General features: G+C 39.9%; 1 protein-coding gene across 1 annotated transcript in view; it reads right to left on the bottom strand.

Annotated features, from left to right (window-relative positions):
- Positions 1-12,475, bottom strand: part of LNPEP (leucyl and cystinyl aminopeptidase) — a 538,618-nt gene that overhangs the window by 148,947 nt on the left and 377,196 nt on the right. Inside the window, exon 13 of the mRNA XM_053701508.1 lies at positions 5,095-5,251. Coding sequence (XP_053557483.1) covers positions 5,095-5,251 — 157 coding nt within the window. The remainder of the gene's footprint in view (positions 1-5,094; positions 5,252-12,475) is intronic.

The following is a 12,475-nucleotide window of genomic DNA, read 5'->3' as shown; positions in this document are numbered from 1 at the left end:
GAATGTTGGTATCCTTACATAATGATTCAATATTTTTAGATCCAGAACTGGTCTGAAAGAATTCTCCTTCTTTGGTACAATGAAGAGATTTGAATAAAACCCCATCCCCTGTTCCAGAACTGGAACTGGCATAATTACTCCAGTCAACTCTAGATCTGAAACACATTTCAGAAATGCTTGAGCTTTTACTGGATTTACTGGGACACGGGAAAGAAAAAATCTCTTTGCAGGAGGTCTCAACTTGAAACCAATTCTGTACCCTTCTGAAACAATGCTCTGAATCCAAAGATTGTGAACAGAATTGATCCAAATTTCCTTGAAAAAACGTAACCTGCCCCCTACCAGCTGAGCTGGAATGAGGGCCGCACCTTCATGTGGACTTAGAAGCAGGCTTTGCCTTTCTAGCTGGCTTGGATTTATTCCAGACTGGAGATGGTCTCCAAACTGAAACTGCTCCTGAGGATGAAGGATCAGGCTTTTGTTCTTTGTTGAAACGAAAGGAACGAAAACGATTATTAGCCCTGTTTTTACCTTTAGATTTTTTATCCTGTGGTAAAAAAGTTCCTTTCCCACCAGTAACAGTTGAAATAATGGAATCCAACTGAGAACCAAATAATTTGTTACCCTGGAAAGAAATGGAAAGTAAAGTTGATTTAGAAGCCATATCAGCATTCCAAGTTTTAAGCCATAAAGCTCTTCTAGCTAAAATAGCTAGAGACATAAACCTGACATCAACTCTGATAATATCAAAAATGGCATCACAGATAAAATTATTAGCATGCTGAAGAAGAAGAATAATAATATCATGAGAATCACGATGTGTTACTTGTTGCGCTAAAGTTTCCAACCAAAAAGTTGAAGCTGCAGCAACATCAGCCAAAGATATAGCAGGTCTAAGAAGATTACCTGAACACAGATAAGCTTTTCTTAGAAAGGATTCAATTTTCCTATCTAGAGGATCCTTAAACGAAGTACCATCTGACGTAGGAATAGTAGTACGTTTAGCAAGGGTAGAAATAGCCCCATCAACTTTAGGGATCTTGTCCCAAAATTCTAATCTGTCAGACGGCACAGGATATAATTGCTTAAAACGTTTAGAAGGAGTAAATGAATTACCCAAATTATCCCATTCTTTGGAAATTACTGCAGAAATAGCATTAGGAACAGGAAAAACTTCTGGAATAACCACAGGAGCTTTAAATACCTTATCTAAACGTTTAGAATTAGTATCAAGAGGACCAGAATCCTCTATTTCTAAAGCAATTAGTACTTCTTTAAGTAAAGAACGAATAAATTCCATTTTAAATAAATATGAAGATTTATCAGCATCAACCTCTGAGACAGAATCCTCTGAACCAGAGGAATCATCAGAATCAGAATGATGATGTTCATTTAAAAATTCATCTGTAGGGAGAGAAGTTTTAAAAGATTTTTTACGTTTACTAGAAGGAGAAATAACAGACATAGCCTTCTTTATGGATTCAGAAACAAAATCTCTTATATTATCAGGAACATTCTGCACCTTAGATGTTGAAGGAACTGCAACAGGCAATGGTACTTTACTAAAGGAAATATTATCTGCTTTAACAAGTTTGTCATGACAATCAATACAAACAACAGCTGGAGGAATAGCTACCAAAAGTTTACAGCAGATACACTTAGCTTTGGTAGATTCAGCACTTGACAGCGATTTTCCTGTAGTATCTTCTGACTCAGATGCAACGTGAGACATCTTGCAATATGTAAGAGAAAAAACAACATATATATAAAGCAAAATTGATCAAATTCCTTAAATGACAGTTTCAGGAATGGGAAAAAATGCCAAAGAACAAGCTTCTAGCAACCAGAAGCAATAAAAAATGAGACTTAAATAATGTGGAGACAAAAGCGACGCCCATATTTTTTCGCGCCAAATAAGACGCCCACATTATTTGGCGCCTAAATGCTTTTTGGCGCCAAAAATGACGCCACATCCGGAACGCCGACATTTTTGGCGCAAAATAACGTCAAAAAATGACGCAACTTCCGGCGACACGTATGACGCCGGAAACGGAAATAGAATTTTTGCGCCAAAAAAGTCCGCGCCAAGAATGACGCAATAAAATGAAGCATTTTCAGCCCCCGCGAGCCTAACAGCCCACAGGGAAAAAGTCAAACTTTAAGGTAAGAAAAATGTTAAATTAAAATGCATTATCCCAAATATGAAACTGACTGTCTGAAAATAAGGAAAGTTGAACATTCTGAGTCAAGGCAAATAAATGTTTGAATACATATATTTAGAACTTTATAAACAAAGTGCCCAACCATAGCTTGGAGTGTCACAGAAAATAAGACTTACTTACCCCAGGACACTCATCTACATATAGCAGATAGCCAAACCAGTACTGAAACGAGAATCAGCAGAGGTAATGGTATATATAAGAGTATATCGTCGATCTGAAAAGGGAGGTAAGAGATGAATCTCTACGACCGATAACAGAGAACCTATGAAATAGACCCCGTAGAAGGAGATCACTGCATTCAAATAGGCAATACTCTCCTCACATCCCTCTGACATTCACTGCACGCTGAGAGGAAAACCGGGCTCCAACTTGCTGCGGAGCAAATATCAACGTAGAATCTAGCACAAACTTAATTCACCACCTCCATCGGAGGCAAAGTTTGTAAAAACTGAATTGTGGGTGTGGTGAGGGGTGTATTTATAGGCATTTTGAGGTTTGGGAAACTTTGCCCCTCCTGGTAGGAATGTATATCCCATACGTCACTAGCTCATGGACTCTTGCTAATTACATGAAAGAAATACACTTTTGTAAGAGTATGTATCTCTATTAATAAGCCTGATACCAGTCGCTATCACTGCATTTAAGGCTTTACTTACATTACTTCGGTATCAGCAGCATTTTCTAGCAAATTCCATCCCTAGAAAAATATTTTAACTGCACATACCTTATTGCAGGAAAACCTGCACGCTATTCCCCCTCTGAAGTTACCTCACTCCTCAGAATATGTGAGAACAGCAAAGGATCTTAGTTACTTCTGCTAAGATCATAGAAAACGCAGGCAGATTCTTCTTCTAAACACTGCCTGAGATAAACAGCACACTCCGGTACCATTTAAAAATAACAAACTTTTGATTGAAGAAATAAACTAAGTATAAAACACCACAGTCCTCTTACGACCTCCATCTTAGTTGAGAGTTGCAAGAGAATGACTGGATATGGCAGTGAGGGGAGGAGCTATATAGCAGCTCTGCTGTGGGTGATCCTCTTGCAACTTCCTGTTGGGAAGGAGAATATCCCACAAGTAATGGATGATCCGTGGACTGGATACACTTAACAAGAGGAATTATCAGTCGCATCAGCTTTAGAAGATTTAAAACTAGTAGAAGGCTAAATAAGAACTGTTTGGATGAAGTCCTTTACACATGGTGCAAAGTCAGTTGCACTTCCCTGTAAAGAACAGAAGGAGCAGTAAAATCCTAGAAGCAATAGCAGCATTAGATTGGTCTAAATGCATTAAAATATTAGTGTGTGAACATGAATATGCTGCAGGAGATACGTCAGTGTTAAAAAAAACAAAAAACATTTAACACTGGTAAGAAAGTGTTCAGAGGGCCCATCTTCTAAGGAAATTCTAGGGACAGAATTAGAAGGCTCCTAAGTAGAAAATGCATAAATAAGTAGTTAAATCCCTAAAAAGAGCTCCTGAGAAAATGTACCGCCTCCAAAAGCAGCTCTTCAAAAAATTACTAGGCAAGTCGGGCTACTGAGAAAAATATATACGCTAATCCAATGTCCACATGCAGGAAAAAAGATGTGCAAAAAAAAAAAAAAAAAAGCTATTTAAATGGGAATAACATAAAAATTAAATTCTGTCCCAATTATTATTAATTATTATTATTATTATAATATATATATATATATATATATATATATATATATATATATATATATATATATATATATATATATATATATATATATATATATATATATATATATATATATAAAATAAGTAATACCCAAAAAAGGTTTATAGAGTGTCAATTAAATAAAAAAGGTTTAATAAGCAAGGACACTCAACTCTGGGAAAAGCCAGTAGAAAGCCAAACCAGTTCTGAAACAAATCAGCAGAGGATATAGAATAGGAGTATACTGAAGACCCAGAATGAGGAGGTTAAAGTGACATGAAACCCATTTTTTTTTCTTTCATGATTCATATAGAGAATACAATTATAAACAACTTTCTAATTTACTTTTATTATCTAATTTGTTTAGTTCTCTTGGTATCATTTGTTGAAGGAGCAGCAATGCACTACTGGTTTCTAACTTAACACATGGGTGAGACAATCAGTATTTACATGCAGCCACCAATCAGCAGTTAAAACCTAGGTTCTTTGCTTCTCCTGAACTTGCCTAGATAAACCTTTCAGCAAAGGATAACAAGAGAAATAACTAAATTTTTAAAGTTGTTTAAAAATTGTATGCTCTGTCTAAACCATGAAAGAAACATTTTGGGTTTCATGTCCCTTTAAGGACAGGTCCCTGTGGCACTCATGGAAGGCTTGTGACTATTTTACCATGAAGTGAAAATGAGGCACTACCAGTACTCCATATAGATCCCACTGACAAGACATCAACTCAGTCTGAGAACCCCTCTCACTTAAAAACCACAAGCACATCTTCATTCTTAACATTTCTCCAGCAGAGGCAAAGACAAGACTAGTTTACCAGTGAGGTGGGAGGGGTTTAATAGAGCTCTTGGGAATCTTTGCCTCCACCCAGTGGCAGGGAAGAGTAATTCCCACGAGTAATGGATTACGGACTCTTATCACCTGTGTGAAAGAAATGAGGCTAGCAGCTACTGCCAGGTTATCATCACTTGATAGCTATAAGGATATAAAAACCCTTATTTAAATTTTGGGACCTGAATTTTTAAAATATGATATATTTCTATGTTAAGAGGGTAATAAATAGAACAATGATGAGCGGTATCTAAAAGTGCCCCTGTCAAACACTTCCCAAGTGAAGTACTTAAGGGGCAGGTGATTACCATATATACATCCCCACTCATATAAATAAAGAGGATACAAACCACAATTTTTCCTGCCAATATCTGTAGACCACGTTTATCTAGGACACTGTGAATAAGCTGTAGCTGGTGCAATGCTTCTTTGATTGGAGCCACACTAGTTTCATTCACAAGGTATTCAATCAGATCAAATGCCTTTTCCAGGGGAACTTTACCAACTCTAGGTTTAAAAACAAAACACAAATAACAAAATAAAAATATACACAAATATTACTGAGGATAGACATAAGCAAAGACAAAAAAAGTTCAAAAAAGAAAGAATGGCAATAGCACTACACCAATACTAGAAACGGGGTGATCTGTCTGGTTTAATTAATATATATACCTTATGAGCTAGAGTGCTGGTGCACAAAGTCAATTTGCAGGTATACCCTAAATCACTAGAGGGATTGAGACTGAAAAGGTGCACTTGTATAGCACTTCTAATGCCCCTAATTAGTAAAGTTACAGACTGTATAGATTAGACCAATGGGTCAAATTGAAATTAAAACATAACTTTTATTACTAAAAAAGTTTAAAAAAATCACTGTGTGAGTGTGTGCAATTTAAAAACTACCAAACTAAAAGGGCAAGAGTATAATCCGCTCATTTTCAACTTGACTACTAGCAACAAATACCCACATTACCCACACTATACATGTGGATGTTTATTATGCATGCCCTTATATAACAAGGATTTATATAAACCATAATAATCCTTTATTCGAGTTTATATGTGTTTTTAAATTGCACACACTCACACAGTGATTTTATTAAACTTTGAAGTAATAAAAGTTATATTCACAAAGACAAAAAAAGTTTTTCCACGAAAAGAATACCCCCAAAAACATTTTGTTTTGTCTGGTATTCACAAATGGAGTTGTTCAGAATCTGATTGCTACAAGGGGTAATTAAATACTTTGAGATTGTATTAAAAAATGTATACTTATGTGTAGTAAAATACTTTGCAATACACTTTCATTATTAATTTTGCCCAATTTCTTGAAATTTAAATGTGAAAATTGTGAGATTTCCATTTTCTGTTAAAAATGGAAGTGCAGACTCTAAACACTGCTATATCCTACACAGTTATTCGTTGGACACTCCAGTGATACATTTATAACTGTTCTCCTCAGCAGAGAAGAAAGTCTAGGTGACAACATGTTGCATATTATTCTCTGGCAAATGTCTGCTATTAAAACACAATTATATTTTATGTATACAAGAGTTTAATGTCCCTTTAAAAAAAACAAAAAAAAAAAACACCCCTCACCATTTCCTGTGAATATGTATTTAGGACAGCAGAAGACAGTAACTTAGTAAATTAAAGGGACATAATACTTATATGCTAAATCACTTGAAAGTGATGCAGTATAACTGTAAACAGCTGACAGGAAAATATCACCTAAGCATCTCTATGTAAAAAACGAAGATATGTACCTCACAATTTCTTCAGCTCACCAGAGTAAGTTTTGTGTAAAACGTTATACTTCAGCTGCTGTCCAGCTGCAGGTTAAAAAAACCATTTAAAAAAAAATAAAAATGAAGAAATGAACAGCAGCCAATCAGCATCAGCAGTGCTGAGGTCATGAACTCTTACTGTGATCTCATGAGATTTCATAGTAAAACTTTCTTAAACTGGAAAGGGAAATAACATGTGTGCACGAAACTCACTCCCTTGCCTGTCCCAGGACAGACATACTAATTTGCTGCTTATAGTCCTTTAAAAACAGAATTTATGTTTACCTGATAAATTACTTTCTCCAACGGTGTGTCCGGTCCACGGCGTCATCCTTACTTGTGGGATATTCTCTTCCCCAACAGGAAATGGCAAAGAGCCCAGCAAAGCTGGTCACATGATCCCTCCTAGGCTCCGCCTTCCCCAGTCATTCGACCGACGTAAAGGAGGAATATTTGCATAGGAGAAATCATATGATACCGTGGTGACTGTAGTTAAAGAAAATAAATTATCAGACCTGATTAAAAAACCAGGGCGGGCCGTGGACCGGACACACCGTTGGAGAAAGTAATTTATCAGGTAAACATAAATTCTGTTTTCTCCAACATAGGTGTGTCCGGTCCACGGCGTCATCCTTACTTGTGGGAACCAATACCAAAGCTTTAGGACACGGATGAAGGGAGGGAGCAAATCAGGTCACCTAGATGGAAGGCACCACGGCTTGCAAAACCTTTCTCCCAAAAATAGCCTCAGAAGAAGCAAAAGTATCAAATTTGTAAAATTTAGTAAAAGTGTGCAGTGAAGACCAAGTCGCTGCCTTACATATCTGATCAACAGAAGCCTCGTTCTTGAAGGCCCATGTGGAAGCCACAGCCCTAGTGGAATGAGCTGTGATTCTTTCAGGAGGCTGCCGTCCGGCAGTCTCGTAAGCCAATCTGATGATGCTTTTAAGCCAAAAAGAGAGAGAGGTAGAAGTTGCTTTTTGACCTCTCCTTTTACCAGAATAAACAACAAACAAGAAAGATGTTTGTCTAAAATCCTTTGTAGCATCTAAATAGAATTTTAGAGCACGAACTACATCCAAATTGTGCAACAAACGTTCCTTCTTTGAAACTGGATTCGGACACAAAGAAGGCACGACTATCTCCTGGTTAATGTTTTTGTTAGAAACAACTTTCGGAAGAAAACCAGGTTTAGTACGCAAAACCACCTTATCTGCATGGAAAACCAGATAAGGAGGAGAACACTGCAGAGCAGATAATTCTGAAACTCTTCTAGCAGAAGAAATTGCAACCAAAAACAAAACTTTCCAAGATAATAACTTAATATCAACGGAATGTAAGGGTTCAAACGGAACCCCCTGAAGAACTGAAAGAACTAAATTGAGACTCCAAGGAGGAGTCAAAGGTTTGTAAACAGGCTTGATTCTAACCAGAGCCTGAACAAAGGCTTGAACATCTGCCACAGCTGCCAGCTTTTTGTGAAGTAACACAGACAAGGCAGAAATCTGTCCCTTCAGAGAACTTGCAGATAATCCTTTCTCCAAACCTTCTTGAAGAAAGGATAGAATCTTAGGAATTTTTATCTTGTCCCAAGGGAATCCTTTAGATTCACACCAACAGATATATTTTTTCCATATTTTGTGGTAGATTTTTCTAGTTACAGGCTTTCTAGCCTGAACAAGAGTATCAATGACAGAATCTGAGAACCCTCGCTTTGATAAGATCAAGCGTTCAATCTCCAAGCAGTCAGTTGGAGTGAGACCAGATTCGGATGTTCGAACGGACCTTGAACAAGAAGGTCTCGTCTCAAAGGTAGCTTCCATGGTGGAGCCGATGACATATTCACCAGGTCTGCATACCAAGTCCTGCGTGGCCACGCAGGAGCTATCAAGATCACCGATGCCCTCTCCTGATTGATCCTGGCTACCAGCCTGGGGATGAGAGGAAACGGCGGGAATACATAAGCTAGTTTGAAGGTCCAAGGTGCTACTAGTGCATCTACTAGAGTCGCCTTGGGATCCCTGGATCTGGACCCGTAGCAAGGAACCTTGAAGTTCTGACGAGAGGCCATCAGATCCATGTCTGGAATGCCCCACAATTGAGTAATTTGGGCAAAGATTTCCAGATGGAGTTCCCACTCCCCCGGATGAAATGTCTGACGACTCAGAAAATCCGCTTCCCAATTTTCCACTCCTGGGATGTGGATTGCAGACAAGTGGCAGGAGTGAGCCTCCGCCCATTGAATGATTTTGGTCACTTCTTCCATCGCCAGGGAACTCCTTGTTCCCCCCTGATGGTTGATGTACGCAACAGTCGTCATGTTGTCTGATTGAAACCGTATGAATTTGGCCTTTGCTAGCTGAGGCCAAGCCTTGAGAGCATTGAATATCGCTCTCAGTTCCAGAATATTTATCGGGAGAAGAGATTCTTCCCGAGACCAAAGACCCTGAGCTTTCAGGGGTCCCCAGACCGCGCCCCAGCCCACCAGACTGGCGTCGGTCGTGACAATGACCCACTCTGGTCTGCGGAAGCTCATCCCCTGTGACAGGTTGTCCAGGGACAGCCACCAACGGAGTGAATCTCTGGTCCTCTGATCTACTTGTATCGTCGGAGACAAGTCTGTATAATCCCCATTCCACTGACTGAGCATGCACAGTTGTAATGGTCTTAGATGAATTCGCGCAAAAGGAACTATGTCCATTGCCGCTACCATCAAACCTATTACTTCCATGCACTGCGCTATGGAAGGAAGAGGAACAGAATGAAGTATTTGACAAGAGTTTAGAAGTTTTGATTTTCTGGCCTCTGTCAGAAAGATCCTCATTTCTAAGGAGTCTATTACTGTTCCCAAGAAGGGAACCCTTGTTGATGGAGATAGAGAACTTTTTTCTACGTTCACTTTCCACCCGTGAGATCTGAGAAAGGCCAGGACAATGTCCGTGTGAGCCTTTGCTTGTGGAAGGGACGACGCTTGAATCAGTATGTCGTCCAAGTAAGGTACTACTGCAATGCCCCTTGGTCTTAGCACCGGTAGAAGGGACCCTAGTACCTTTGTGAAAATTCTTGGAGCAGTGGCTAATCCGATCGGAAGTGCCACAAACTGGTAATGCTTGTCCAGAAATGCGAACCTTAGGAACCGATGATGTTCCTTGTGGATAGGAATATGTAGATACGCATCCTTTAAATCCACCGTGGTCATGAATTGACCTTCCTGGATGGAAGGAAGAATTGTTCGAATGGTTTCCATTTTGAACGATGGAACCTTGAGAAACTTGTTTAGGATCTTGAGATCTAAGATTGGTCTGAATGTTCCCTCTTTTTTGGGAACTACGAACAGATTGGAGTAGAACCCCATCCCTTGTTCTCCTAATGGAACAGGATGAATCACTCCCATTTTTAACAGGTCTTCTACACAATGTAAGAATGCCTGTTTTTTTATGTGGTCTGAAAACAATTGAGACCTGTGGAACCTCCCCCTTGGGGGAAGCCCCTTGAATTCCAGAAGATAACCTTGGGAGACTATTTCTAGCGCCCAAGGATCCAGAACATCTCTTGCCCAAGCCTGAGCGAAGAGAGAGAGTCTGCCCCCCACCAGATCCGGTCCCGGATCGGGGGCCAACATCTCATGCTGTCTTGGTAGCAGTGGCAGGTTTCTTGGCCTGCTTACCTTTGTTCCAGCCTTGCATTGGCCTCCAGGCTGGCTTGGCTTGAGAAGTATTACCCTCTTGCTTAGAGGACGTAGCACTTGGGGCTGGTCCGTTTCTGCGAAAGGGACGAAAATTAGGTTTATTTTTGGCCTTGAAAGACCTATCCTGAGGAAGGGGCGTGGCCCTTGCCCCCAGTGATATCAGAAATAATCTCTTTCAAGTCAGGGCCAAACAGCGTTTTCCCCTTGAAAGGAATGTTAAGCAATTTGTTCTTGGAAGACGCATCCGCTGACCAAGATTTTAGCCAAAGCGCTCTGCGCGCCACAATAGCAAACCCAGAATTTTTCGCCGCTAATCTAGCCAATTGCAAAGTGGCGTCTAGGGTGAAAGAGTTAGCCAATTTGAGCGCATGAATTCTGTCCAAAATCTCCTCATAAGAAGAATCTTTATTGAGCGCCTTTTCTAGTTCATCGAACCAGAAACACGCTGCTGTAGTGACAGGAACAATGCATGAAATTGGTTGTAGAAGGTAACCTTGCTGAACAAACATCTTTTTAAGCAAACCCTCTAATTTTTTATCCATAGGATCTTTGAAAGCACAACTATCTTCTATGGGTATAGTGGTGCGTTTGTTTAGAGTAGAAACCGCCCCCTCGACCTTGGGGACTGTCTGCCATAAGTCCTTTCTGGGGTCGACCATAGGAAACAATTTCTTAAATATAGGGGGAGGGACGAAAGGTATGCCGGGCCTTTCCCATTCTTTATTTACAATGTCCGCCACCCGCTTGGGTATAGGAAAAGCTTCGGGGGGCCCCGGGACCTCTAGGAACTTGTCCATTTTACATAATTTCTCTGGAATGACCAAATTCTCACAATCATCCAGAGTAGATAACACCTCCTTAAGCAGGGCGCGGAGATGTTCCAATTTAAATTTAAATGTAATCACATCAGGTTCAGCTTGTTGAGAAATTTTCCCTGAATCTGAAATTTCTCCCTCAGACAAAACCTCCCTGGCCCCCTCAGACTGGTGTAGGGGCACTTCAGAACCAATATCATCAGCGTCCTCATGCTCTTCAGTATTTTCTAAAACAGAGCAGTCGCGCTTTCGCTGATAAGCGGGCATTTTGGCTAAAATGTTTTTGATAGAATTATCCATTACAGCCGTTAATTGTTGCATAGTAAGGAGTATTGGCGCACTAGATGTACTAGGGGCCTCCTGTGTGGGCAAGACTGGCGTAGACGAAGGAGGGGATGATGCAGTACCATGCTTACTCCCCTCACTTGAGGAATCATCTTGGGCATCATTTTCTCTAAATTTTGTGTCACATAAATCACATCTATTTAAATGAGAAGGAACCTTGGCTTCCCCACATACAGAACACAGTCTATCTGGTAGTTCAGACATGTTAAACAGGCATAAACTTGATAACAAAGTACAAAAAACGTTTTAAAATAAAACCGTTACTGTCACTTTAAATTTTAAACTGAACACACTTTATTACTGCAAATGTGAAAAAGTATGAAGGAATTGTTCAAAATTCACCAAAATTTCACCACAGTGTCTTAAAGCCTTAAAAGTATTGCACACCAAATTTGAAAGCTTTAACTCTTAAAATAACGGAACCGGAGCCGTTTTTATATTTAACCCCTTTACAGTCCCTGGTATCTGCTTTGCTGAGACCCAACCAAGCCCAAAGGGGAATACGATACCAAATGACGCCTTCAGAAAGTCTTTTCTATGTATCAGAGCTCCTCACACATGCATCTGCATGTCATGCTTCCCAAAAACAAGTGCGCAATAGAGGCGCGAAAAACAGAATTTATGTTTACCTGATAAATTACTTTCTCCAACGGTGTGTCCGGTCCACGGCGTCATCCTTACTTGTGGGATATTCTCTTCCCCAACAGGAAATGGCAAAGAGCCCAGCAAAGCTGGTCACATGATCCCTCCTAGGCTCCGCCTACCCCAGTCATTCGACCGACGTTAAGGAGGAATATTTGCATAGGAGAAACCATATGATACCGTGGTGACTGTAGTTAAAGAAAATAAAATATCAGACCTGATTAAAAAAACAGGGCAGGCCGTGGACCGGACACACCGTTGGAGAAAGTAATTTATCAGGTAAACATAAATTCTGTTTTCTCCAACATAGGTGTGTCCGGTCCACGGCGTCATCCTTACTTGTGGGAACCAATACCAAAGCTTTAGGACACGGATGAAGGGAGGGAGCAAATCAGGTCACCTAAATGGAAGGCACCACGGCTTGCAAAACCTTTCTCCCAAAAATAGCCTCAGA

This window comes from Bombina bombina, chromosome 2, assembly GCF_027579735.1.
Source record: "Bombina bombina isolate aBomBom1 chromosome 2, aBomBom1.pri, whole genome shotgun sequence".
Lineage (NCBI taxonomy): Eukaryota > Metazoa > Chordata > Amphibia > Anura > Bombinatoridae > Bombina > Bombina bombina.
This window is presented reverse-complemented; position numbering and strand designations above follow the sequence as displayed.